The sequence below is a fragment of the Sciurus vulgaris genome (genome assembly GCF_902686455.1).
Source record: "Sciurus vulgaris genome assembly, chromosome: 6".
Lineage (NCBI taxonomy): Eukaryota > Metazoa > Chordata > Mammalia > Rodentia > Sciuridae > Sciurus > Sciurus vulgaris.
In genome coordinates, this window is record NC_136466.1 from 18,841,676 (window position 1) to 18,868,620 (window position 26,945).

General features: G+C 36.2%; 1 protein-coding gene across 3 annotated transcripts in view; it reads left to right on the forward strand.

Moving 5' to 3' along the window:
* Positions 1-26,945, forward strand: part of GABRB2 (gamma-aminobutyric acid type A receptor subunit beta2) — a 238,738-nt gene that overhangs the window by 185,714 nt on the left and 26,079 nt on the right. For 2 of the 3 annotated variants that reach the window (XM_079145510.1, XM_079145511.1), the window contains exons 7-10: positions 10,806-10,943; positions 12,691-12,843; positions 16,106-16,350; positions 20,511-20,624. In XM_079145510.1, coding sequence (XP_079001636.1) covers positions 10,806-10,943; positions 12,691-12,843; positions 16,106-16,350; positions 20,511-20,624 — 650 coding nt within the window. The remainder of the gene's footprint in view (positions 1-10,805; positions 10,944-12,690; positions 12,844-16,105; positions 16,351-20,510; positions 20,625-26,945) is intronic. The other variant, XM_079145512.1, reaches the window with a different exon arrangement.

Below are 26,945 nucleotides of genomic sequence, written 5' to 3' on the forward strand. Positions count from 1 at the left end.
CTGAATTTGGGTCTTTTCTTGATGATTTTTTAATTTTTTATATTTTTCCATGTCTTGTATTTCATCTTCAGTATCTTCAGTGTCAGGGTTTATTTTTTTGTTTTTGTTTTTGCTTTTTGTTCTTTTTTTTTTAATCTATTAAGGAATGGTTCTCGTCCCAAGTCAGGAATATAATCAACAGTTTAGGGAAAAAAAAAAAAAAAAAAGATGTACATGAACATTGGTCAAGGCTATATGTGCTTCTTAAGCAAAATTCTGTATAACTTTTTTTAAAGGTGGAAATTTTTATTTCATGTTAGAAGTCCCAGATATGAACTCCTAGCCCTTCACTCGTGAAATCACTTTCAGGGTTCTGTTTCTATGCATAAATTGCAAAGGTGTTTAGGGGCCTTGCCCAGGGAGTGGCAGTTAACTTTATTTACATATGTAAATATGTAGACCTTCCTCTAGGTGGAGAGCCAGATATGGCTGGACAGTAGCTTCAATTGTGAACAAATCCATTATTTTTCTATTTTAAAAATGCATGTTCCACTTCGTCAAAGGCAATCACATGATTTACATGAAATTTTAAGAATTTTGAATATATATCATTTTTTATTTAACTTAGACATAAAGATGACCTTTAAGTCTTTAGCTATCTAAGATTGAATTATTTTTATTTCTAGGAAAACCAGGTTGATAGTTTGGGCATAATTTTCAACGATTTAAAATTTAATGAATTATTTAGCTTTACTTAACACCTAGGAGTCCCTGAGATCTTCTGAAGATGTCCTCAAATGTCAAAGCTCCCTTCTCAACAATGCCAGACTGTATTTGTCTCACTTACTCTCATTCTCTCACAATGTACAGTCATGCTTTCCAGAAGTACATGAAATGAGTTTTTGCAAGAACTAACTGCAGTAGACAACATGAGAATCCAGCTATCATCTATTAAATCCTTAACATTAAAGAGGTCTGCAGAAATTCTAAATAATACTCTTTTCATATTTTTTGTTTAGAAAAATAGTTATTCTCTATAGAAATTTTTATTCATGTTAGCAAGTAATAGGATACTATTGTTGGTTTCAACTAATTAATGATAAGTATCTTTAAATATATGTATGTTTTAATTTTCTAGCATGGTAAATATCAATAGCCATAACTCATACAAACAACAGTTTTTTGGAATTTTTAGTAATTATTCGGCATGAAGGGCAACCAAGACCAAAAATTTGAGGATTAGTGAATTAGAACGAGATTATCTTTTCAGATGTGAAAACTGAGATTTGAGCATATGAGTTGCTCAAGGTTCTATGGCTCATATATAGCAGGACAGGGACAGAAATCTAGGTAGGTCTTCTGATTTGATCCGCCATATGGCTCAGCCTCTAATATTCATTAAACAGTGGGAGATTCCCTGCAGCAGTGTTCAGCTGTGCTTCTGAATGTTATCCTGGAAGTGAAGTTGTATATGCCACACTACTCCACGGGGGCCAGAAGGCTTTGTTTTCTGTTTTAAATAGAACCTAGTGTTCTCCATTAGTATTTGCTACTTAAAGATATAACCCAAAACCTAGTGGATTAAAACAAAAGCCCTTATTATGGTTCTGTGGACTACAGGTCAACTGGGAGGTTCTACCACCCTAAGCCAGGCACAGCTGATTTTAGATGGACTCACTCATGCATCTGTTGTCCTCTCACAGGTAGGCTGGGGACTTATTGTCCAACTGCTATAAGGAAGGTCGCTCTCGTCATATGCCCCTTGTCATCCAGCAGGGTTGCCAAAGAATAAGGGTGCACTGCAAAGCATCCTGCAGCGTAGGCTCAGAACTGGCTCACCATTGCTTTGATAAAAGTAGGTGACTATGGCTTCTGAGCTTCAAGGTGTAGGGAAATGGTCTTCCCCTTCATGGTAAGAGTCACATTGCAAAGGGGAGTGGATACAGTGAGGGGAAACAGCACAGAAATATTTCCATGGTGTTACAGAATAATTCCAAAACATGACATTGAATCCTACGTGTGATGGTAAATATGGTAACTGAGGGATTGAGTGCAAGTGTTAAAGAGGAATGAATTCAGTTCCCATTTCTGACACTAAGGAAGGCTACTTAACCTCTTTAAATTGTAGGTTGCTCCTCTGTAAAATAAGGAAAACAGTTTCTATGTCAGAGGGTTTTATTAAGAACTAGATGAGGTAATGCTCATGACGCACTTGGCTTCACACAGGAAATGCTCTGAAAACATACACTAGTGGCCATTTGATGAAGCTCTTACTCTGGCTCAGTTCAGTGATTTCTTCCTGATGTCCCCAGATATAAAAGCAGTGCCATATTTAACAGTGCATGTCTGTCTGCATGAGTGGCATGTAAGCCATCAGCTCCTGTGGCCTCCCTACTGCTGTTTACATAAGCCTCTCACCAAGCACAGTTTCAGTCCCTCTCAGTAAACACCTACTGCACATCTGATACTCACCATCTCTCCACACCAAGCTATGTAGACTGCAAATTTACAGAATGTGTATTCTCAATGAGTAGTCACAGTTGAGTAAGGAGCTGCACACCTTGCCAGGTAATTTGGATTCGATGTGTAAAGTACTCATAGAAAGCACATACCAGCAATTTCAGGGACATATATCTAGAGAGTAGGGACAGTATAAATTTTTTTCTTATTAGTTAGGATGCATACTTACAGTCCATATCACAGACAAACAACTCTTAAACCAAAAATTTCTCTGCAAGAGCATCCTGCCTGCCATCCCTTAAAGAAGCAAGTCCTCACTGACCCCATGTCCCAGTGAAGATAGGCAAAAGAATGGGTTAAGATGAGAGACCCAAAGCAGTTCCAACATCAGTCAGCTGCTCCTTTACTTCCTGTGTCACCCATTATTAGAAAGCTGATGGGTTGGAGTAACAGTTGATGGCATTTGATTACACAGCTGTTTGTATCTACTTGGCCATTCAATCGGCCTTGTTAATTTAAACATCTTCCCTTATCACTCTTGAGTTAACAAATTCTTCTGTATGACTCTACCCACTTCTCACCAGGGAGCATTACTGCATTTAAGCTGTAGATGTCGGCTACCTCTGGAGACTTAGTGGCAGATTGGTTTCCAAAATCTACCAGCCCCAAGGAAGTCATTACCAGAGGGCTGTGACCACTCAAACAGTAATTTTGTTTGCCTCAGGAAGACAATGTGTATTAAAAGCAGCATCAGGAAGATTGCTTCAATACAGGGGCCCTTGCTCCAACCTGATAGCTTCCTTTTATGACCTGGTACTAGTAGCATTGCCTTTAATGACTCTGAGGCTAGTGCATAGGACTTATGCATCCCAACCACTAATGGCGTCCAGGTTTGTGATCCTATCCACTTGCAGTTCAGCAAACAACTACCCTGTCAAAAGGGAATCTGATCGACCACAGACAAGGTATTAGTATGTTCACAGTTAATTCAGCAAGCTATTCCAAGTGACACCCAGAGTTAAGACCTTTATGAAGGAGAAGAAGACCTACAGAGGAGGACCATACATGGTTCTTGATAGGATTGTGCAGAAACCAGCCCATCCACATATTCTGTCACACAAAACTGTGAGAAGCACAGAGGCAGAAATCAAGCTGGAGCACTATGGAAACAGGGGGTAAGGAAAGAGAGAGGAAAATAAGACAGGGTCCTGGTGGAAATCGAGGTTGGTCCTTAGAAGGTTCCGACATTTGATGTGAGCGGGAAAATGTTTCAAGTAACAAATAACTTGAAATAACTGAGAGTTAGGAGGTTACTGAGGATTACTGAAGAGCATGAGTAGAAGAGAGACTTGAAAGAGGAAGAAGAGTAATGGAAGATGGGTTTGCACATAGAAGCCACCTGATGGCGTTTCAAATATCACACTGAAGAATGCTCATTTAATTCTGGACCACCTGGGGAGGCCATCTGGAAATTTTCTTTATTTTTTTTGTTTTCACATTGTTTTATCTTATTAAAGCATAGATATAGCATCATCAATCTGTTTATTTAAATAAAGCAGCAGTAGTTGCTTTTGTATTATAATTTGGAGAGAAAGGAAACCCCTAAAAGCTTGCTGACTAATTCATTGAGGAATATAAATAAAAGATGAAGAAATCTAAAGAGGTCAGTAGTCTTAGTCCTAATGAGGCTAAACATTTAAATAAATATGGTATGAATATAAATGAGAAAATTTTGGACCTAACCCCATCTCCTTTTCTCTGTCGTAAGTGTCTGTTGGTGATTATAGGTCATTAACCATTAAAGAAAACCAGGTCTCGGATAGAGACAGCATTAGGAACTTCTCTGTCCCTCATAAGAAAGGCATAACTAGGAGGAGATATTTTAACTTTGGAGCTCATAAAACTTTTCAGAAAAATACTTGTTCTACTGTGGATCAGAATATACCCAAGATATTCCTTGCCTCCCTCCCTGGTCATGCTAAACAACTTTCATTCTGTAAAATATTTTAACCCCTTGCTATATCAAGGACTGTCCATAGACAAACAGTATCAACTCCCCTGGGAATTAATAAGCACTGGAGAATCTAAGTCTTCACCTATTAAAAGAATCTGCATTCTAACAATATTTACAGGTGATATCTATGTACATCAAGTTTGAAAAGCCCTGACTGATTAATTAAGCCAAAACTTTTCTGGCTCTTCTATTTTACTTTAGGACTTAGAGTCTATGCATTTGGGCAGATCAGTGTTAGATTCAGGGGGAAGGTCCTGATAACCACAGCCTGCTCCAGTTCTCTGTAGAGACAGAACTGAAGAGCTGAAGATGCATAGAGTTGATAGATGGTATCATTATCTATTGCAGTTGGTAGATGCTATCATTATTTATTGCAGCTATTTTTGTTTTTTAATATTTTAAATTTTTAATATTTTTTTAATTCTGCTGAATCTTTACAGCAATTGCTTAATCTCTTCAAAAATAATTTTTAAAAACTTAATAAACACATGGTGGAGCTAAACTTGCAGAAACAACACCAGATAACCCTACACCCAAACACAAATGACAAATACAGAGTTATGCATTAAAATCTGAATGGAGAAATGGTCAAAAGCTCACAATTTGACATTTTACTTGATTATTATAAATTTTCTGTTAATTTTCATCTTAATATTTGAATTTAAAAATGGTTATCACACACACACACACACACACACACACACACACACACACACACACACAGATGGATTATCTTTGATGCAGGATGAATTCTAGGCCACGACTTGATGGTGTCCTTATGAAGATAACACTAGGTAATCAATTCTGACCAACCCTAGGCCAATTATTTTAAACTGCTTGAGGTCTAGAAATGATTTGACAGCAGAACATTTGTGTCTAACAGACCATCCAAAGAGCAGAGTGAATAAGATGCAATTAAGGAGTCAGGGCAATCACTCAGAGTGTCTTTGGAACACTTTCACATTGTTGAAATTGAAGAGTTGTGGTTGACAAGTGTGTGTCTCTTTGCTTCCTGAAAAAGCCCTGTACTTTTGCAGAGCATCTGGGCCTGTGCTTGGAGTAAGTGCATTCTGATTGTGGACCAATAGGCTTCTAATTAGGGCCACTCAAGTTAGAGTGTGAGAGGTGCTTGCCTTCTTGCTGAGCACATCATCCTATTACTTTCCTAAAATGTTTGTCTCCCCTGAAATTCCTTGCTCTGTTACGAGGCAGTTCTGTGTGATTCAAGATGTTTTCTTCTCTTCCGGAAGCTTTTTTGGAGAAAAAAAATATTATTTACTAAAGAAGCAAGATAAGGTTCAGAGGGATTGTGGAATTTCTCAAGTACTTACCTTACTTTGTTGGGGACACAATTTAAAAGGACAGTATTTGACGTCCCTAAAAAGTCTTCATTATTCTGGTCTAGTATGCAAAGAACGATTACATGCGGGTGGGCATTTTTACATGCTAAAAAATTATCTGTTGAAATAGTTTAAGGTTATGACATGACTAAGTAAAAGTAAATGAATTCTTTATTGCAGAATTTCCTATTCTTTGCTATGTTTAATGTTTTGTGACTCTATATAGCCAGTAGCCCAAACATGCTGTTACTCTCAAATATTTTGTGGAATCCTTTTTCCATGAAGCACATTATAGGATTAATGACTCTTAGAACAGAAATCAAGACTTACTAATAATTCCTCTCAGACTAATAATAGGAACCACATGAAATTTTGAATACTGATAGGGAGTTGCCTGCTAAATTTTTACAATGAAGCATTTGATTCAGAAAGTAGGTAAAGTGGTTAGTGTGCACATAAAGGGAAGAAAATCTGAGGTAAGGTGGTTCTTATGATGCTTCTTTAAAAATCAAAACCAACAGTTTCTATTGTGAACGGCCATTACACTGACTGTGATTCTCACCCATTACCCACTGGGTATGATGACTGAGAATCAATGGATTAAAACCACTGACAAGTGTCTGTGATTTTGTTGGATACAATGGGAAGTATAAAATATATAAAATATATAATTGCCCTAATACATTTACCAACCCAATTGAGGAACAAGGTGCTAAGTAAATAATGAGAAAAACCCTTAGTCACTTTGATTTTCCACCAGAAAAAGTAAATGGAGGCATTGGGAAATAGCTTCTCCCAGTGTCCTCGTAACTGCCTATAGTTTGATGTCTTGGTACAGGTTTGACTTTGGGAATGATAAATCATTCTAAAATAAACTATTTACCTAATAAATAACAAAACATGCATGTACACTGACAGCAGAGGCAGAAAATCTTTTTTAAAATACCATGTTATATAATAAAATAATGTCACAATTGTAAGAATGTATTCATTTATTTTATGGATGTGCTTAAAATGGCATTCCTGTTCCTTAGATCTTGTGGAGTACATGTTTTTTTTAGTATGTAAAAGAGAATGTATCTATCATTCATATCATATTAATTTATAAATGTACGTATTTTTCCTTCCTGATCAGAGGCTTGTAGCATGTCATATAGCTTTCATTCCTCCAGGTAAATGACAATGAATTTATATTTTGGTTTACTCATAGGCCTTCTGAATTTATTATGTGGGTTACATTTTGATGCTAACAATATAAAATAATTGAATGACTCAGTTTCTGGAATTCCATGAATAAAATATAAAAGACAAGTTTGATTTGCAATACATTAATGAAGAACTTCCATGCATCTCCTACTGATATCTTTTTTTAAAGAAATCTAATTATTTTTCACTCATTATGAAAGCTGTAAAAGTTAGGTCATATATATTTGCATATGTTTTCTTTTCATTTTTAATCACTTTGAAAGGCTGTTAAATATTCCTCCAGAGAAGATTGAAAGTAAGAAGAAAAGTAGGTCTACTTTAAGCTAATCCTGTGCAGTTCGCTGAACTGGGTTTTGAACTTGACCCACCCTGGCTGTGTCATGGATCATTCACTTTTGTTCTTCAGAAATGGATGATGTAAAAGCACCCATTTGCTTTCCACCTGGAGTATTCCATATTCAGTAAACCAAAGTGATTTCTGGTGATTTTGCTCTTAAAGATTAGCAGTAGCTGAGAAGTACATACAATAGGCTACTTCATTGTGTTGAATTTCAAAACCTTAGACATCAAAATAACCTTCATATTTCTTATATCTGTGTCCGAGCACTTTTCTGGAGTTCCATAGTGTGGTCAAATTTACTGAGCACTGCCATTTATATGATTGGGAACTCTACTGAAAAACTTTACTTGCATTATTTCATTTCAGCTTCAAGGAGAAGCTAAGCTTCTCCTTCTGGAAATGCTTATAGTGTTCAGAGCTGGTGACAAAATGGTATACAACTAGATATTCATTTTTAATAATTCTGGTTAAATACTATCAACTAAAATTTTTGAACATTATCTGCCAAGGTCTGTTTAAAACATTATATAATTTTTTACCTAAGATGCAACTCTGTGAAGTAACCATTTTTATTATCCCAATTTGTAGATGAGAAAATAGAGGACAAAGTAAAATAGAGGAAAGTAATTTAGGAAAAACTATTACATAGAAACATAAAATTAAGAACCTCTGGATTATTCTTAAGAGTTCTTATTACATTCGTCAAATTCATTTTTTAAAAAAATTTTTAGTGCCAACTGTGCTAGGGACCATGCTCAGAGCAAGAGACAGAGATGTGAACACTCTGTGTCTCTTCACAATGAATGAATATCTGAATAATGCTTCAGCATAAACAGCCACCCACCCAAGTCCACATCTGTATAAAATTATCATTTTATCAATTCAATTTCATTTATCTAGTACCTGCTCCCTACCACATATTAACTAGCAAACACTGTCAAACATCTGGCATTTTGACAAAAGTGTATCTTTCTGGGTAATGTTCCTGCCTGTTGAACAACCAGTAGGCATCTCCTGTACCACTGGGTTGGAACACCATAGTTACTCTCAGTACTCTACTTACAGATAACTTCTGCGGTAAGATTTATAGTGATGGACACAAAAAGGTAAATACTAGTAAGGTAAGGAGAAGAAGTTGGAGAATTCAAAATCCTCTTCCTTAGCTTAGACTTAGTCCATTATGGGAAATATTGAGGTGACTTTTTTCTTATTCTCTTCCTTTGACAATGGCTGCATTTTGCTTTTACAAAAATGGGTGTTTACTTTCTTGTACTTATGTTTTGTATTTCCTAGAGGGGAGATGCAGTAGAAAAACACTGTCTTTGGGTCAATCACATAAACATGACAACAATTCTTTACTCACCAGATGGGTACTTTTTAACAAGTTATTTAATCTGTTTGTTTTCTCTACTATGAAATGAAAATCAAATTAATTAACTTGCAGTATGGGTGACTAATATTTATCATGCAAATAAATACTGCTTCCTGTGGAATGATTATTGTGAAGATTAAATGAAATAATGAAAGTGAACCTTTTCAGTAGAATTCCCAGTCATAGAAATGGCACTGCTCAGTAAGTTTGCTGTTATTTTAATTCTTTTCCTTATCTTCCTCTTTATCTGCTAGACAAGTGGTTCTCAATGTTTTTACATGCCAACTAAAATAGAATTATCTGAGCTGCTAATTATAAACAGTCAGGTCTTAAGCCAGTGACTGGCTAACTGATTAGGAATCTCTGATGGATTCTCAGACACATGAAATGATGAACCCAGGGTTTGGGTTTTGAACTTGAACTCTCTGTGAACAGGATGGGTTTCTGGCTAATGAGGCCTATGAACTGAATCAGTCAGTGGCCATTGGGATGTAATAATGTCTACGTATAATAATAATGTATATGTAATAATGTATATGTGATATACATAAAGTATATGTCATGCATATGTAATAATGTATATGTAATAATGTCTATTAATCATAGAAGTCAAGGAGAATCTGAGTTAGGGCCACTTTCAAGGGAGATGATTACCTTCCTGTTTCAAAGATACCCTTTTGTGTTTAGACATTACTCATTCAATGTTAGGATGCTCTTCTAAGTACCTAGTTGGATTCTAGAAGCTATTGTCCTTCTGTTTTGTTATTCTAAATTGTTTATTGGTGGTGGAATTATCCTTAATGCTGAATTATTTCCTAACAGAGATCTGTATAAAGAACTGATGAGAAAGTAGGTTGCATTTGAGATATTGCCCTAGACCAAAGGTTTATGTGTCCATATTAGGTAAATTTAAACCTTAGGAAAAGTGCAGTTATCCTTTGGGGCAGTTGCATGTCAAAGGACAAAGAACTTCTGCAATCTTGATGATTCATATCTGTGTGTCTCTTAGACTTGCCTGCCTCTTAGGCTTGCAAACAATCTAGATGCAAAAGTTCTTTGAAGGGATAAATATGGTAACACTTTAAATGTAATATATGCAAATTTGTGCATTTTTGTTGGGAAGATACCTTGGGGGGGGCGAATAAGTTTGTATAATTTTGTTAATATACACTGGACTCCATTGCATGCTTCCTTGTATAACACTGATTATGGTCCAGTTTGTGCTATTCATTACAGTTAGACGTCTGGGTATCCATCAGTGATATCTGTGCTCATTTGTTGAAATTGTACTCAGACCCATGGACTGAAAAGTGTCATTGGAACAAAGAACAGGTTTTTGTTATACACACATACATACTCCCTTTCCCAAAGACTGGGCACTGATGAGCACAGTAGGTGTATGATAAAGAACTGTGCACCTACCATGTTCGCTACTCCTCAGAACTATTGGAATTAGTGTTGTGTGGAGTTTGGGTTGTTTTTGATTAGATGTGTTATAAAATAAGATTTAGAGATCATGTATATGAATATTGAAGAATTAGTTACCTACTTCATCATCATCTCTCTTCTGACATGAACACAAATATATTGTAATTCAGATATTTTATGTTATGGGGGAGAGTTTGGTAGCATTCAGTACTGAGCTGATCATTTCAAGGAGTTTTCTCCTCTTCTGGCCCTCTCTGATGCAATTTAGAGTTACACAATAATGACATGTGATAGCGTTTCACAGAGTGAGGTTTCTAACCAGATAAACCCAGGTTCAAGCCCCACCTGTGATTCCCAGTTGCAAGAGGCCGTGAGCTGTTAGTTTCTCTGTACCTGTGTTGTCTCCTGGGGGTCTAGTCCTGCTTCCCTCATGAGAGTGGTGGGTGGAGTTTAAATATGTAGTAGACTCTAGACGCTGAATATGGTATTGACACATTCCGGCCTTGAGCTATAGCTTTTGTTACACATAGATTTGATCTTCTCAACAGATGTTCTTTTTTTGTTTTGTGTGTTTGTTTCTCTTTTTATTTATTTATTTATTTATTTATTTGTGTGTGTGTGTGTGTGTGTGTGTGTGTGTGCGCGTGTGTGTGTTTCCTTTTACAGATGGATACACCACCGATGACATTGAGTTTTACTGGCGCGGGGATGACAATGCCGTAACAGGAGTGACCAAGATTGAACTCCCGCAGTTCTCCATCGTGGACTACAAACTTATCACCAAGAAGGTTGTTTTCTCCACAGGTTTGTATCAGGGAAAAGAATCCCCAGGACTACAAAAAAAAAAAAAAAAAGGAAGGAAGGAAGGAAGGAAGGAAGGAAGGAAGGAAGGAAGGAAGGAAGGAAGGAAGGAAGGAAGGAAGGAAGTTATCTTCATCGCATTTTGTCAAAAGGCTTCACTTTCACTGAGGTCGTGTCCCAGGAAGGATCATGACTCCGAAAGCTTTGGCTTTGCTGAAAACCCTGCTCCCCATAGAGCCTTTTGCTCCATCCAGAACCCAGGCAGCTCCTCCCCAGAAGGCACCCCAGCAAAGCTGAAAGTGTCCTCTGCGTGTCCCTCATTTGCTAGAGAAGGGACTAAGTTTTTAGAAACAGCACAGAAAGACAGTTGAAGACCTGGGTCGGAGATGTCCCCAGCTGATGCATTCCTTAGCATGATCATCCTGGAGCCTAGACAGACACAGTGAAAGTCCCCAGGCAGCAGAGGATAATTTTATGGTCTTCATTCTGCCCCTTCCAGACGTTGACGTCATCCTGATGTCTTTGCCATCTTTGCCCTTTCAACCCTGAGACTGAGACGGCCAGACCTGATGTCATCAACATAATTTTTACATTATTTTAACAACAACAAAAAAAAAGAACCACAGGAAGACAATTACTTGCTAGATTTTAATTTAATGGCAAAAATATTTAAATCTTATAAGAATGCTCCTCTTTATTTTTATTTTTATTTTTTTTCTTTTTGAAATGAATCCCATAGGCACAGCAATGGCTAATACTGTAGATTTAGAATCACCTTTCTGCTAAGGATTCAGATACTTCTTGGCCCTACAAACCACCAACCACTTCGAGCAAGAACTGTGTGATTTGGTAAATATACCAAGTTGCCTCTAGCTTAAAAAACTATTTCCAAAGTGTGATGTCCTCCAAATCCCTAAAAATACAAAGAAAAAAGATAAAGGAAAAAGACAAACTGAAAACTTTTCCAAAATCCCTAAAACTCTGTGGGGATGAGTTGCTGCTTAAAATATTCTTACTTTCATATTAAGATAGGTGATTTAGCCCAAGAAGACTAAATAAACCTTCTCTCAAATAATGTAAATCTCTCCCTTGCAGTTCATTAAAGTGAACTTTTTATATTGTAAGAATGTGCTCTCCAGTGTCTCTCATTCAAAGTTCACCACAACCAAGAGCCCAGACTTAGTAAACTGTACCTTTATTTGCATTTCTCACAAATGTTGCTCAAAAGCAATGATCCTTCACCTTCAGGTGGATCAAGGATCCCTTTAGCACTCTCATTGAAGCATTGAAATTATTAAGGACTAATAAAGGACGCATGCATACGAAAAGCCACACAGAAAAGATTTTTCTTTACTATGATCAGAGCATGCAGCCTAATTCTTATGTAAGAGAAAAGCTACAGGATGAATTTGCTGAGGGACAATTAAGAAAGGGAAGAAAGGGGCTCTCCTAAATAGTCTTGCCATCACAATGGTAGAGAATTGGTCTCTGTTCATACAGCGTGTGAGGCTGAGCAGGGAAAAGCAGGAATCCTTTTACTGGTGACTATGGGATGTATTCCACACTGAGTAGCTCCTGCTAATTAAAATTCCAGTGCTCTCCGACTGCTTCTGCAGGAAGAAAAAAAGTGCCCCTCATCAAGAGCTGAAATTGAATTTAGGGCATACGTAAAAATGTTTACGGACCTTTAATAGAAAGTATTGTGTAGATATTGATTAATAATAATAACATTCTAAAATTGCCTTTCTAGGGTCCTATCCCAGATTGTCCCTCAGCTTTAAGCTTAAGAGAAATATTGGCTACTTCATCCTGCAAACATACATGCCTTCCATCTTGATAACCATCCTCTCCTGGGTCTCTTTCTGGATTAATTATGATGCTTCAGCTGCAAGAGTGGCCTTAGGTAAGCCATTTTCCAACTGCATGTGGGGTTTCACTCTGTGCTTACATGTCTGCATATGTGTGCAGTGTCCTAGCCCAGGAATTTGTAATGCACGACAAGGCTGGACCTTGCACCTTACAAGAGTTCAGCCTTCAGACTTTGGGTGATCTGATTCACCATTAAATCAATTAAACACGAATTAAAGCTCTTCCATGTCAAAATTAGTTAACCACATAGCTGTTGGTAATGAAATTAGATTCATCAGTTTAATATTTTTATTGAAACATCTTTCATGTAATATTGCTTGCATAATTGTTCAATTTGCATCTATTCTATGCTTCTTTACCTGAGAAGAGCTCCCTTCCAACTTTTTTTTCCCTGATCATGAGGCAGGATATGCAATATGAAGTGGATGGATAAGCAAAAAGAAGTCTAGAATTTTTTTAGTGGTTTTGAACAGCATACAGAGGACAGAAGACAACAGAGTAAGAATGCTGGAAAATCATCTGTGGCATAGCTTATCATGGGGCTAATTTTTTTCACTTTTATAATGACAGAGGAGGAGACTGAATTATATTTCTTAAACATTTTTGTTATTAACTCCAAGTAAAGTAAATTTATGACCTTCTGCACAGTCTTCATTATTTTCAGTTATGACTATTCCCCTTAAAATATTGAATTGTTGACTTCTTCACCATGAAATCCCAATTCCATTATTGCTTTCTTAGAAAGTCATTCATTATTCATTCAGAAATTATTTTTTGAATTCCTGATATGTACTAACCAGACTATGCACTGGATACAGCAGTCCTCTTATGGAAGTTTTATTCTAGTAGTAAAAGATAGACAACTAATCGAATAACCATGCACATTATATTATAGGTAAATCTGTAGAGGGAAATCAGCCAGGTAAGAGGACTTGGATATACCACAAAGAACAGTTTAGGAAAATCACAGCTGATCTCAGCTCAGAAGTTATCACTAAAACACAGAGTTAAAGAGGAAAACCCAAGTAGGTCTGTAGGTGATGATATTCTCAGCTACTTCTGGGACCCTGAGGCCCAAATAAATAGGTTTGCAGGAATCTCCTGAGGCCAATATAGAGTGAGTTCGAAGGGCATAGTAAAGATGATGTTGGGGAGGAAGGAATGAAAGATCATGAAGATTTTTATAGGTCGTGGTACAGGCTTTGCCATTGATCAGAAAGTGACATGATGTGATTTCAGTTTGGAAGGGATTCATATTGACCACTATTAAGACTGGTTTGTGGATAGCCCAAGGATGGAAGGGAGTAGAATGAATGACCTCTGGGACTGAATCAAGACCTTGTGATATATACTCTTAAAACACCATAGAACTCCCCTGTGTAGACTAGTCACAGGCATAACCTGGTTTCTTTAGTTACGTGATGCATTTTCCTCCCAAAGCACTGAAGGATCCCCAGGGAAAGATCCATATCTGGTTTTATATCCATGGTGTCCTGCACGGGGAACAGTGCTCAGTAATTGCTGAATGAAGGACTGGATACAGTTTGAGAATATTCTATTTTCCTAAAGTTAAATTCTGTTGCTTACTTTGTGTTATAGGATCAATAAATAATTATTCACTTTTTAAAGGAAATTTTTGAAACATCTTTTTACGTGAGCAATTTGCTATTATTTTCAGAAATACCTCAAAATAGGATTTAGTCAGTCATGTCAACATTGTTTATGTGAAACAGGGTAACCTATAGTTGAAATGATGAAGAGAAAAATTGGGAAATGTTTCAAAATGTTTACTAAAGAAAAGAGATGTACTTTATCTAATATAAAGCAAAACCAAGGCTCAAATCTATATTTTCTGTAGCTTTTCATGAGAAAGTATAAAAGCAAAATAAAAATTATGATGTTATTGCTAGATAAAAATTGAAACAGAAAACTATGTCCTCAAAAAGTGGTAGAAATAAAATTTAGCCTTTGAAATATGCTGTAAGACAGTGTTAAAGGGAACATTTTCCTGAATTTAAAAGATCCTGGTTTAAATAGTGATGGTATACCTTCCCATCTGTGTGATCTTGACCTCTGAGCTTTGTCTATTTTCACATCACTCTTTGGCTACAAAACTGGAATTTATCATGCTCAGGACTCTGAACTCCCATGCTCTTTACCTTCCAATTACCATTTTGAGGGAAAGTAGTTCCCACAGCCAGTACTGTCCACTCCACTGGATGAGCAGTTAAAGTCTAACCCAGTGTGGCATTTCCCATAAGGACTCTCTAATACCTCTATGCTATCTGTCTGGGCATTGTGTGCCTAATGGTCCAACCCTAAAACATGGGAACTACAGCTCCTGCCTCTCTTCTACCCTCCACTTCCAGTTTCTGAATGTTGACAGTTGTTCATTTAATGTTATTTGGATAATGTGTTCATCGATCTCAGAACCATTGATATTATTTTACTTCCCCTCTGTCATTTACATGGATTTTTCCAAAAGGCTCTGAGCTGGTGTTCTTTATTGTCTCACCTGCTGTCTCCCCTACTCCACACTGCTACCGGAGTGACTGTCCTAAATTCAGTTTGTCTATAAGCCTCCTGCTTGAAGCTGGCCACTGCTTCACACTGGCCTTTAACTTAAACTTCCTCTTGGACTCCTCATCATGCAGCCCTTTCTTAAATCCCCACTCTTCTCACAATTCTATTCATCCTGATCAATAATGCACCCATACTTTTTCTTGAAATCCTTTTAACAGGCTGAGAATTCTGTCCCAAACCCAATCTGTTTATCAGGTTGTCTCCACCCTAGTACCCTGAGTTGTACTTCAAATATTGACACCCCCAGGCGGGTTCACCAGGGAATTGCTCACTCAGTCTTCAGAAATCAGCTCAGACGCCTCCATGTCCTGTTCTCCTCCCCACTACATCACAAAACTGAACTCTCTCTCTCTCTCTCTCTCTCTCTCTCTCTATATATATATATATATATATGATCTTCCCATGTATATTCTCATTTTATGCATGTATCTATGATAACACATAATTCATATTTATAGCCCCCCACAACTTATAATAAGTATGAAAAGAAAAATATAAAGAAATCTCTGAAAGTGATTAATGTTCACTATAAGCTAATTTATGCATATCTCCAGGGCCCATCACAGAGCTGTATATAATAATGCCCAATAAATACACTATGGTTTGTAGGAATGAGTAAAGTTAACCTTTCCAGTAATTGTAAGAGCAGAAAGGAAATTGGAGCATCATAATTCTGACTGGTTTCTTTTTTTTTTTTTTTTTTTTTTTTCCAGGAATTACAACTGTGCTAACAATGACCACAATCAACACCCACCTCCGGGAAACTCTCCCCAAAATCCCCTATGTGAAGGCCATTGATATGTACCTAATGGGGTGCTTTGTCTTCGTTTTCATGGCCCTTCTGGAATATGCTTTGGTCAACTACATCTTCTTTGGGAGAGGACCCCAACGCCAAAAGAAAGCAGCAGAGAAGGCTGCTAGTGCCAACAGTGAGAAGATGCGTCTGGATGTCAACAAGGTAAATTCAGAGGGCGAGCCCTCTTGCTTCTTAAGTGCATAGAGGAATGCTAATAGTTGAGGCTAATGGCCTTCCTCAATACATGAGGAAACCAAGGCCAGGGGAGAGAGTGGATAACTTTCCCCAAATTACCCATACATTTAGTGAGAAAGGCACAATTAGGGCCCTAACTCACCACCCAAGCTTTGAAAGCCCTTTCCAGGAACAGTAGGTTTTCCCAAAACTTTGTCTGAGAACCACCTACATGATTTTTCCCCATAAATGAGGACATGGTCTATTTTATTTACTTTACATTTCTTTAATTTACTGATTTTATTTAATATTTATAAAAATTCACTTTGTCACTCTAATTATTATTACTTGCTGGAAGATTTTTCTTAAATAAACAAATATAAATAACAGGACTTTGGACCTGAAGTATTTGTTCTCTTTGACTTAAAAGCATAATAAACAAGTCTAGAGATTTGTTAAGAACCCCTCAGGAACAAACTGAGATTTCCCACTTGAGGTCATCAGACAAGTGTAGGAGGGTAAAAAGAGGAATCATTTTATCATTAAGTGACACAGAATTATTTAACGCCTTGCAAATACACCCCTTATCATTGAAACACTTAATGCATGAGTCCACCATCTTGTTTAAGTTAGGCATGGTTGAAGACTTCCTACACAATAGTAAACCATGTTTATTTAATCATTTTTAACCTTAGCAGCCAAATTGAATGTTCTGCAGAGAATTAAAAAGAATATGGAAGGCAGAGTCCCGCCCCCAAGAATTCTCATTTGATTATCTTGACATGTGCCTTTATTTCATATTCTTTAAAGTTTCCCCAGGAATTCTGATTTACAGCCCAGTTGAGGAATCACCACTTTGAGGTTTTTGACAAAAATCCCAGTGGAACTAATTCACATTAATCCCAGAATAGAACTTCACCTGGCATCATCTTGTAGAACTTGCTGCACTAGATAGTATAATTATGTATGCTTTTCCCAGTAATCCAAGACCCTTTGAAATAGATAATGAAAACAAGATCTTGACTTAGTATCTGCTTTAAGTAGTGTTTATCAAACAATGTGTACCATTGAATTCAGTAAAGTGGTAATAGGACAAGGAAAGCAACAAAATCTTTCAACCATCTGAAATTATTATCTACAACAATAATTGATTATTTATTTAATGTTTTAATTTTGTCTAGCCTCAGTTTAATTTCAGGATAGAGCATATAAATAATCTCTACCACTGGGATTTATTTGAAGTAAACCCTATGGAAGCTTATGATACATGTTTCCCACACACCATAGTTCTGTTACTTGATTTTAGTCATTCTCTAACCAAAGGCACTTCTTTCTCAGAAGATGATGTTAATAATGAGACAAATGATAAGCATAGGCTTTGAAAGCCAATGAGCCATGGGGCCAAGGAAATTGCTCATTCCTTTCCCATGTCCAGGGTTTCACTTAGTAGAATCTTTGGGTTGGTAGATTCCAACCTACCCTTATGACTTTCTTGGGCTGTCAAATGTCACAGTACTCTTAAAATCCATTTCATGATTTACCTAATATTGTAGTGTTAGTAAAGGAAAGAGAATGAATAAATGAAACTATCTCAGAGGACTGCAGCTTAAAATGAGTTTAAATCAATTGCCTAACGCAAGGCTGACTTAATAAGATAGCATCTGAGCTCTTTCACTTTCATCTACCCTATTTTTCATACTAATTTACATTTAAATGATAAATTTAAGATCCGGATGGTGGATATTTCATAGGAACTAACTCTGGAAAGCTTTAGATGTTTCACATTCAGTCGTACCGAACTGGAGTAGAGAAAGCTTCACTTGTCAGGTTCCTCACCAGGTTGAAAAGCCCACCCTCTGGGCTACAGATAGATACACAATTGAGGTGATAAAATACAAGAGAAAAAGAAAGATATCTAGAGATCTTCCAATGCAGTTTTTCATAAACAGGATTGATTTTGTCTCCCAGAGAATTCTTGGCAATGTCTGAAGAGATTTTTGGATGTGAAACCAAAAGAAGGACATTGATAGTAGTATCCAGTGTGACGAGGCCAGGCATGCTACTGGACGCCCTGTAGTGCATGGGAAGCTATCTGCAGCAAAGACTTGGCCAGCTCAGAGCATCCACTCCTCTGTCTCCAATGTGAGAAACAGAGGCCCAGGGGAAAAAATAATAAGTTTGTGTTATTCTAAACAAATAATCTTTATCAAATGTGATCTCAATGCAGGATAAGGATTCAGTAAGCGGTGAATATTAATAAAATATCAGTGTCAGGCATTATTACTTTTAGAATAAAATTTAGACTTTCCAGACTTATTGGAGATTCTTGCTCGTGTGTTTTACATGGTCTAGCAGGTAGGAGGCAGTCACTTCCCTTAAGGAGAATCTGACATGGAAAGGAATGTTGTATGTCAGAAATTTTAAAGTTAAAGCAAGGAAGTCATTGTCCAATGAGTGTTGATTATAAAACTTTTATGAATCCACTATGTCAAGTTTTATCAATGATTTTGTAGAATGGAATACATCTCGATCAGATTAAAATAAAAAAAGATGTATCTATCATTCCGGGTCCCTATGGTTTCTTTTTCAACCCAGTATGAAAAGTTGGAGGGGATCCAAGCTGGGTTCTGATTGTCCAATACTTTCTTTTGCATTGGCTTCAGGAGTAATGCCACTATTTCTTGTCAAGCATGTCCCTTCTTTTCACCTGCAATTCTAAAGTTATCTTTTTTCAAAGATTGGGCACATATCATCAGCTAATTATTTTATACTCTGGGAAAAAAATCAGTCTCTAGGAGAGGGATTGAATTTTTCACCTTCGATCGTTTTCTAGAGTGGAAGTAACTTGTCCAATCACCTAAACCTATTGTTAAACTGTGCCCTCTGCGGTCAGGTGTGGATGAAAATGGGAAGCCCACCCAGGTGGGAGCCCACTCTTCCTTCAGCAGATGTTTCCATGCTTTTCCCATTTCTGTGTTAGTTTCTCTTAACTCTTTGTTTGAAGAAGGAAGTTTGTAGCTTCTAAATTCCTGTCCTATCGTTTAAGTGATGCAAAAACTAAAACATTCAAAGAAAATGCTGCAGCCCATGTTGCATAGCAAAGAAAACACTTTTGAGATATGCTTTGGGTTTTCCCAGCCAAAGTCAATGTATATTCCACAGTGTAACAAATGAAAAAATAAAGTTAAAGTTAAATTGAAAAGGTCATTCCACATTAATTCATATATTCACCTTAACTGACTTTACCTAAAAAAAAAAAAAAAAAAAAACTACCTTTCTGCAAATAGAAGTCCATAAGCAAGTGTCACTTTCATAGTTGTTTTCATGCGACAAATTAGATTGGGAAATACTGAGATTTTTTTTAAATAATCTTCAAACCAATATGAGGTCTATGAAGTATTTTTTCCAAGTGTCCTCTGCAGTTCAGAAAATATATTACCTCCCAAAATAAGAGTAAAAATAGAAAAAAAAAAATCCAATCTCCCTGCTAGTGTCAGGAGAGTCCTCCTATTGTCCCTTGACTTCTTGTGTATATGTGTGCATTCCTGAGTGTTTCCTGATAGAATTTGCTTTTGATTAATTTCTCTCCCTGTTTTTGCTCAGCCTTCAGGTTTTCAGCTCTCCTTTGTTTTTCCTTCAAGTCTTATGTTTTTTTCCTGGTTTATTTTTCTGCCAGTCACTAAGTACATGATGCATGCATGTTTGAGAAGCTGGTTATCCTTGCCTAATTAGCCACCTTAGCGATTACACATTTGAAATGCCTCTGATATCTTTGTTGCATCGAGAAACCCACAACCCCCAGTTTTCTAAATAAAGCTGCCCCAATAGATCTTCATTTGAAGGTGTTCTTTATTCTGCATTCATGGTTGTTGTGACTCTCTGTATTGTCTTTTTCCATTGTGCCTAATCTTTTGTAATGCAAAGCCAGTAAGATTTCTTTAATCTATTTTTACTGCTTGGAATTAATTTTTAAAAATACATTTTTTTAACCCAAATAATTGGCATTCCCATACTCTGTTAGCATTGCTCTATCTCTGTGCTTTCTAGAGACCAGTCGCATTTATCTATATCCAATTTACTTTAACTACCCATCCCAATCTATTGGCATCAGTCGACTTAATTAGCACATTCTCTACTTTGTCTTCCAGATTTTTTATAAAGATATTAAACAAAATGGGACCCAATATCGATCCTTGTGGGACCCCACTGGAAACCTCTCCCCAACTAGACGGACTACCAATTACGATTTCTCTCTGTATACGGTTAGATAGCCAGTTTTTAATCCATTTATTTGTATTTCTGTTGGGACCAATTTGCTTAGCCGTTCCCTCTAAAGTACTGTTTGAGATTTTTGCATCTTTATAGACATGCATCCATAGAGATTTCGGGATAAATTCAGGTTTTCATGAGACCCTCGTGGTGTTATCTCGGGTTTGTTTTTTCAATATGGCTATGGTGGACCTAAGCCTCAGTTCCACTGAGGAACTGCTATTAAGCTAGAGGAAAAAAGCAAATGGCTCTTGTTTTGAGATTCCTTTACATTTTCTTAAGAGAATAGAGCGCCGTAACATTTGCTGGCATTTCTTGGTTTTGTTGTTGGTTGTTGTTTTTTTCTGGTTAGTTGAGTAAGCAGGAAATGAAACATTTCTTGTGTTTGGAACCTGTGCTTTCTATCCTATATTATTAATTTGTGTCGAAGGATGTTATACTTGCATCAAGTCCTTGTTGCTTTATTATATATTTTATGAATAAGTATCACCTTGGCAGGCTCAGCCCTATTACCATGATGGATAAAAGGCACCAATTGAAATCATTCCTTGTCAAAAGTCATGATTTAAATGAATTTCAAAAACTCTATTTATTGCTAATATTTAGAGTTTAGTTTCTGAATCCTCATGTGTTTGCTATTTTAATTGGCAAATTGTCGTTCCTATTGCCCTCCCAACTGGAGGAAGAGGAGGGTATGATGATCATGGGCACCTTCTCACCCGATCATCCACTTACTCAACTCCAGGGTTTTTTGTTTTGTTTTGTTTTCGTTTTCCTGATTTCTATTTCTTGGTGAGGCAGTGAATAATATTGAATGTTTCCTCAAAGGACTTGATGCCAGGTGAGCTTCTATTATTGCAGCTTCTAAGTACCATGCTCTTCTTTATTTTTATTGCCTTGAGTTAGAAATCCTTGATGCCTCATTGTTTGGCCTTGGGCTGGGGGGATGGGTTAGATATGCATAATCTATGAAATCGCTACTGTATTTTGGTGTTGGGGGACTTGTTCCTTTCATTACATGTTGTGAGATTACCTGAGAGGTGGTTAGCTTCCCAGAGAAGAGATGTTTGAAAGGTCCATTGCTGTGTTAGTCTCATCCCCTCAAGATTCTAGCACCTACTGTGTCTAAACTCTTGGGTTATCTCAATTATGTTGTTGCTACTGTTCTTACTTCTTAACTTCAGTGCATTTTGTTGAAATTAGATCGATTTGATTGGACACCATTCTGTATAGAACATTAATCATTAGAAGAAAACATGAACAAAAGTCAGAATTTGGATTTACGATTTTTAAAAAAAAGGTCGAAGAATGTGGTATTTTTTAAAAATCAAAGCACAGCATGTGATTACTCTAGTAACTGGGTTAAAATTCAGGATATCCTCCTTCCTTGAGGATATTTTAAAGAAAACTTGCTGCTTTGGTACATTCAATTTTTTAGCTGATGACTTGAAAAAGTTGATACTGTCTGATCTAATTATTTAGTACCACAGTTTTTCAAGAACTTGTCCTCTGTTTCTCAAAATAGTTTAACAATATTGTTTGTTAAACAATATTCAATGATTTTCACTAAAAATATAAATTTTCATTTCTTATGGTTTTATACTTCTTTCTCTCAGATATGTCTGTATTCTATTCTTTGAGTCCTCTTTTAAGTTCATATTCAGAGTGTGAAATAAGGATTAATATTCAACAGCTTAAATAATGAGTTTTCTATCCTTAAACCTGGAACCTCTAAATCAGCAAGATGTTGGTGGTGATTCTGAGGGGCACTGGGAGACTGGAGGATTTCACTCAGACTGAGCTCAGTTCACATTCAGGCGCCGTCTTTTATGAGCTGTGTGACATTGGACATGTTTAAACTTTCAAGTTCCTCTTCTGAAAGTTGAAAACACTAATTGCTGCCTTACAGAGCCATTGCAAGGGTTAAGTGAGATAATTTTGTTCAGGACCTTATACAGTACCAGGCAGAGTCTTCCACCCATAGTTGGCATTGGTCTCAAGCTAGTGGTATAGAGTATGTATTTGCCTTTCTCAATTTTTCTTTTCAGTTTTTTAACTTTATTATTTTTCTGATTATGAAGCTAATTCATAATTATTCTTAAAAATATGTATAAAAGGCAGTGAAGACCACTCTACCCTCTCACAATCCTTGATATTATTGTATTTTATTCACATTAAGTGACATTCTTTTACCTAAATCATCTATTATAATGTTCCACTTACCTCTTCATATATTTAAGTATGCATCATTTCTAATGACTATAGTTTACTGAATGTACATACCACAATTTATTTAATATTTTCTTGGTGAGTACTTATGGTTAGATGTCTTCATCATTTCTAAGGGATTTCGCATTACAAACAACTATAAAAGAAGAATCCCATTGCTAACACATTCACACACCATTGATTTCTAACATATTTCTTAAAATGTAATTGCTTCGTCCAAAATTATGTGCATTTAAAATGAAATGTTGATACATATTTCCATATTGCTCCTTAAGATACTCTGTTATAGTTTGTATCTCTACTGACACTATAGAATAGTGTGGCATTACACACACACACAATTTCCTTACAAAACTGTCAAGTTGTGACAAGTATTAAAGTGGCAAAACAGAAGAATCAAACCCCATGTACAGTTTCTCTCTTCTCTGTCCAAAATCACAGAGGATAAAACAGTAATGGAAAAGCAAAATGAAAGCAAGAGCACCCAACACAAATCAAGATTCTGCACAGTGCAGAGATGCAAAATCAAGGAGAGTATTAGTATAAGCAGACCCAAGTGAAATATCTCTAAGCTTTAGTCCAGCAAATGAGAAAACCCAATAGCAATGTCTCCATCAAGATGAAGAATCTCAGCAAAGTAGCAGCATGTCCATTGTGCAAAAAAAAAATAAAATAAAATAAAAAATACCTACCAAATGTGTTGAGTGTGTTGAGGACTTCATGCAAGAGACAGATAATGACTCTTTTACTAGGGGTGGGGAATAAACTTAAAATTTTCATATCAAAATGTTTTTTTTAATTTTGTTTTTGTTTTTGGTACTGGGAATTGAACCCAGGGGTGCTTAACCACTGAACCACATCCCTAACCATTTTTATATTTTGTTTTGAGACAGGGTCTTGCTAAGTTGTTTAGGGCCTCACTAAGTTGCTGAGGCTGGCTTTGAATTTGAGATCCTCTTGCCTCAGCCTCCCAAGACAATGGGATTACAGGCCTGAGCCACCACACCGGGCCATGTCAAAGTCTTTTTGTCTTGTTTTGTTTTTGTTTGTTTGTATTGGGGACTGAACTCAGGGCTCTTCACCCATGAGTCACATTCCCAGCCCTTTTTATTTTGTATTTTGAGATACAGTCTCACTAAATTGATGAAGTTGGCCTTGAACTTGAAATCCTCCTGTTTCAACCTTCAAGTTTCTGGGATTACAGGTGTAATCCCTTTTTTCTCTCCAAAAATTAAAAGAGAATAACAAACCAAAGATCAAGAATGAAATGAAAGAGATTAAAAGGGTGAAGCTGAAGGCAAACCCATCCTGATAGAAACTAATAAATTGATTTGTCGTAGAATGGCATATTTTCATCATCTTAAACTAACAGAAGAATCTCACTTCTACTCCAAAAGAGTGTTTGACACAGACTCTTCAATAATAAATCCTATCACATAATAAAAATCAAGTGCCTTCAGTGGTATTGAAATTCTTCAGATGGTAAGAAGAAAAAACTTAGGATTTGGAAATCCACATGAATATGGTGTAAAATCATATTTAAGAAAAATAAGTTCATGAAAACAACTAAGAAGCTGGGCATGGTAGCGCATGTCTGTGATCCCAGCAGCTTGAGAGGCTGAGGCAGAAGGATTGAGAGTTCAAAGCCAGCCTCAGCAACTTAGTGCAGCCCTAAGCAACTCAGTGAGACCCTGTCTCTAAAAATATTTTAAAAAGGGCTGGGGATGTGACTCAGTGGTTAAGCACCCCTGGGTTCAATCTCTTACCAAAAAAAAAAAAAAAAAAAAAAAAAAAAAAAAAAAAAAAAAAAACTATGGATTTCCTTTAATAATGAATATTGAGAAGAAACAAAATCTTTTGATTAACTTGAATCTACAGAAAACTGAATGCAAATTATAACATAACCATAAAATGTTGTCTCAAAAGAAAAGGATAATATTTATCATACCATGTAAGTTGAAAGAGTGAAAAACTTTTCACCCTTGTAATAAATACCAAAATTCAATCTTGGCTTTAAATTGAAATCCCTTAGAAAATTTGAGAGCAATGAACTTTCCAGCACATTCTCCCTCCTGGTGTTTATCTACCAGTCTAACCAAAGCTTTGTCTCTTGCTTTTCACCTTAAGGTGAAACAGTAAAGGCTAGAAAAAGAAATGGATACTTACCATCACCCTATTAAGTTTTTAAAATTATTAACTAATTCACTTACATGAGAAAAAACAAGGAATTTGGAAAGGAAGGAATAAATGAATTACCAAATTCACTCTTAAGCAAAAATCAAAAAAATATTGAAGCAAAGTATAAACAAATTAACTAGGAAATCTTGTATGAGAAGTTAAGTTTCCATGGCTATCTTATGTAAAAATGATGTCATGGTAACAAAAATGGAAAGAAAAGAAAGCTCTTCCACCAGTAAATTCCTAATGAAAGAAAATTTTGTTTTCCCTAAAAGAAACCTTATTTTATTCAAATACACAACATTTTAAAGGGGTTTATTCTATGATTTTAGTTTTATTTCATTGATTGTTACAATGGACATTAATTTTTGCTTTATTTCTTTGGTGGTTTGTTTTATATATTTGACACAGTATTTTGAAAGTGTATGAAATAATACATATTATAATCAGTAAAATGAAAACTGATGAGAGAAGAATATTTCTACTAGAAATTCAAGTGAACTATAAAACCACAGTAATGAATGTAGTATAACAGTGGCTCAGTGCATCCCACATGAAGAGAACAGAAATTGGTTTAGAAACATAATCAAATTAAGTTCTTAATAAATATGTCATTTCATATCATTGGGAGTATGAATCATTCAATGAACATCTGTGAGCAACCGTTTATGAATATTTAGGTGTGGTACCATGTATCTAAACTTCTTCAAAATTAAATTCTAGTTAAGTCAAAGATCTATTTTTTTAAAAAGAGGGGAAACTAAATAAAAGGCAAAAAGAATTATATATAAATGGCATGAAAACATGTGTTAGGTAAAAACATAAAAGAAAATCTTGAATCCAGGAAAGAATGATAATTAGTTGGCCTTGTAAAAATACTCAATTGCTGAATTTTCCTTTCTCTCCTACCATTCTTATCAGTAATACTTTTCTTTCTACAATAAATGCATATTTTTATCTTCCTAACTGTATTTTTAAAGCACATGGTTATTTTTCGCTTGAATAATTGTTAAAAATATAAGAAAGCTAAAACCATCTGACTCCAATTCCCTCACCCCCAGGAAAAAACACTGGCATATTCTGTAATAAATATTTTTCTGTATGTTTTGACCTCTGTGTGAGCAGACTTTCTTTCTCAATGTCCTTTCAGCAGCTTTGGTTGCTGATTGCTCTTTGCAACTTATTATGGGGGTAATCTTTCGTGAATTTGCACTTCTTAACAGCTGACCATCTTTCCATATGTGTCTGTGCTGTTTTAATTGACTTCTGTGTGAATTAGCTATTTTTTTCTCATTCATTTGTGTTAAGTGCCCTTTGTTCTCAGTTTTAAGAGTTCTAAATATAATTAAGATACTAATCATGCTTTGGTATGTGATTCTCAGAAATATTTTCCAAGCTATCATTCATGCCATGATATTTTAATTTCCATCTTATCCAGTTATTCATACATTTGTAATTTGTGAGTCTTCTGAATGGCAAGAGTTCTCTTGAAGTCCAGTTCGAGCATAGTCAATAGACTCAGGACCCAGGTCTCTACCTGGACACCTGTTAAGCCAGATATGTGAGATGATTCTAGACAACCTCTCTCATGATATCAGGGTGAGATCCCCATATCTGATTCACCCCAAACATCATGTCCTTCTAGAACACTCCAGTTTTCTCACCTGAATTTCATGTGGCACTTCACTTTCTTTCAGTTAAACCTACTTTCATTATGTCCACTACATGCTACTATTAATTACTGTATAATGTATATACACTTACACAGGGTGTATATCCTACTATTCCTTATAGACTCTTTGGCAAGTTTACTTTTGGAAAATTGTGGGGGGGGGGGAATCTATAGAGAGAAATATTCTAAAATAATTTCCTGAGTTAGCAGTAACTAAATGTACTTTCCTGTCCTA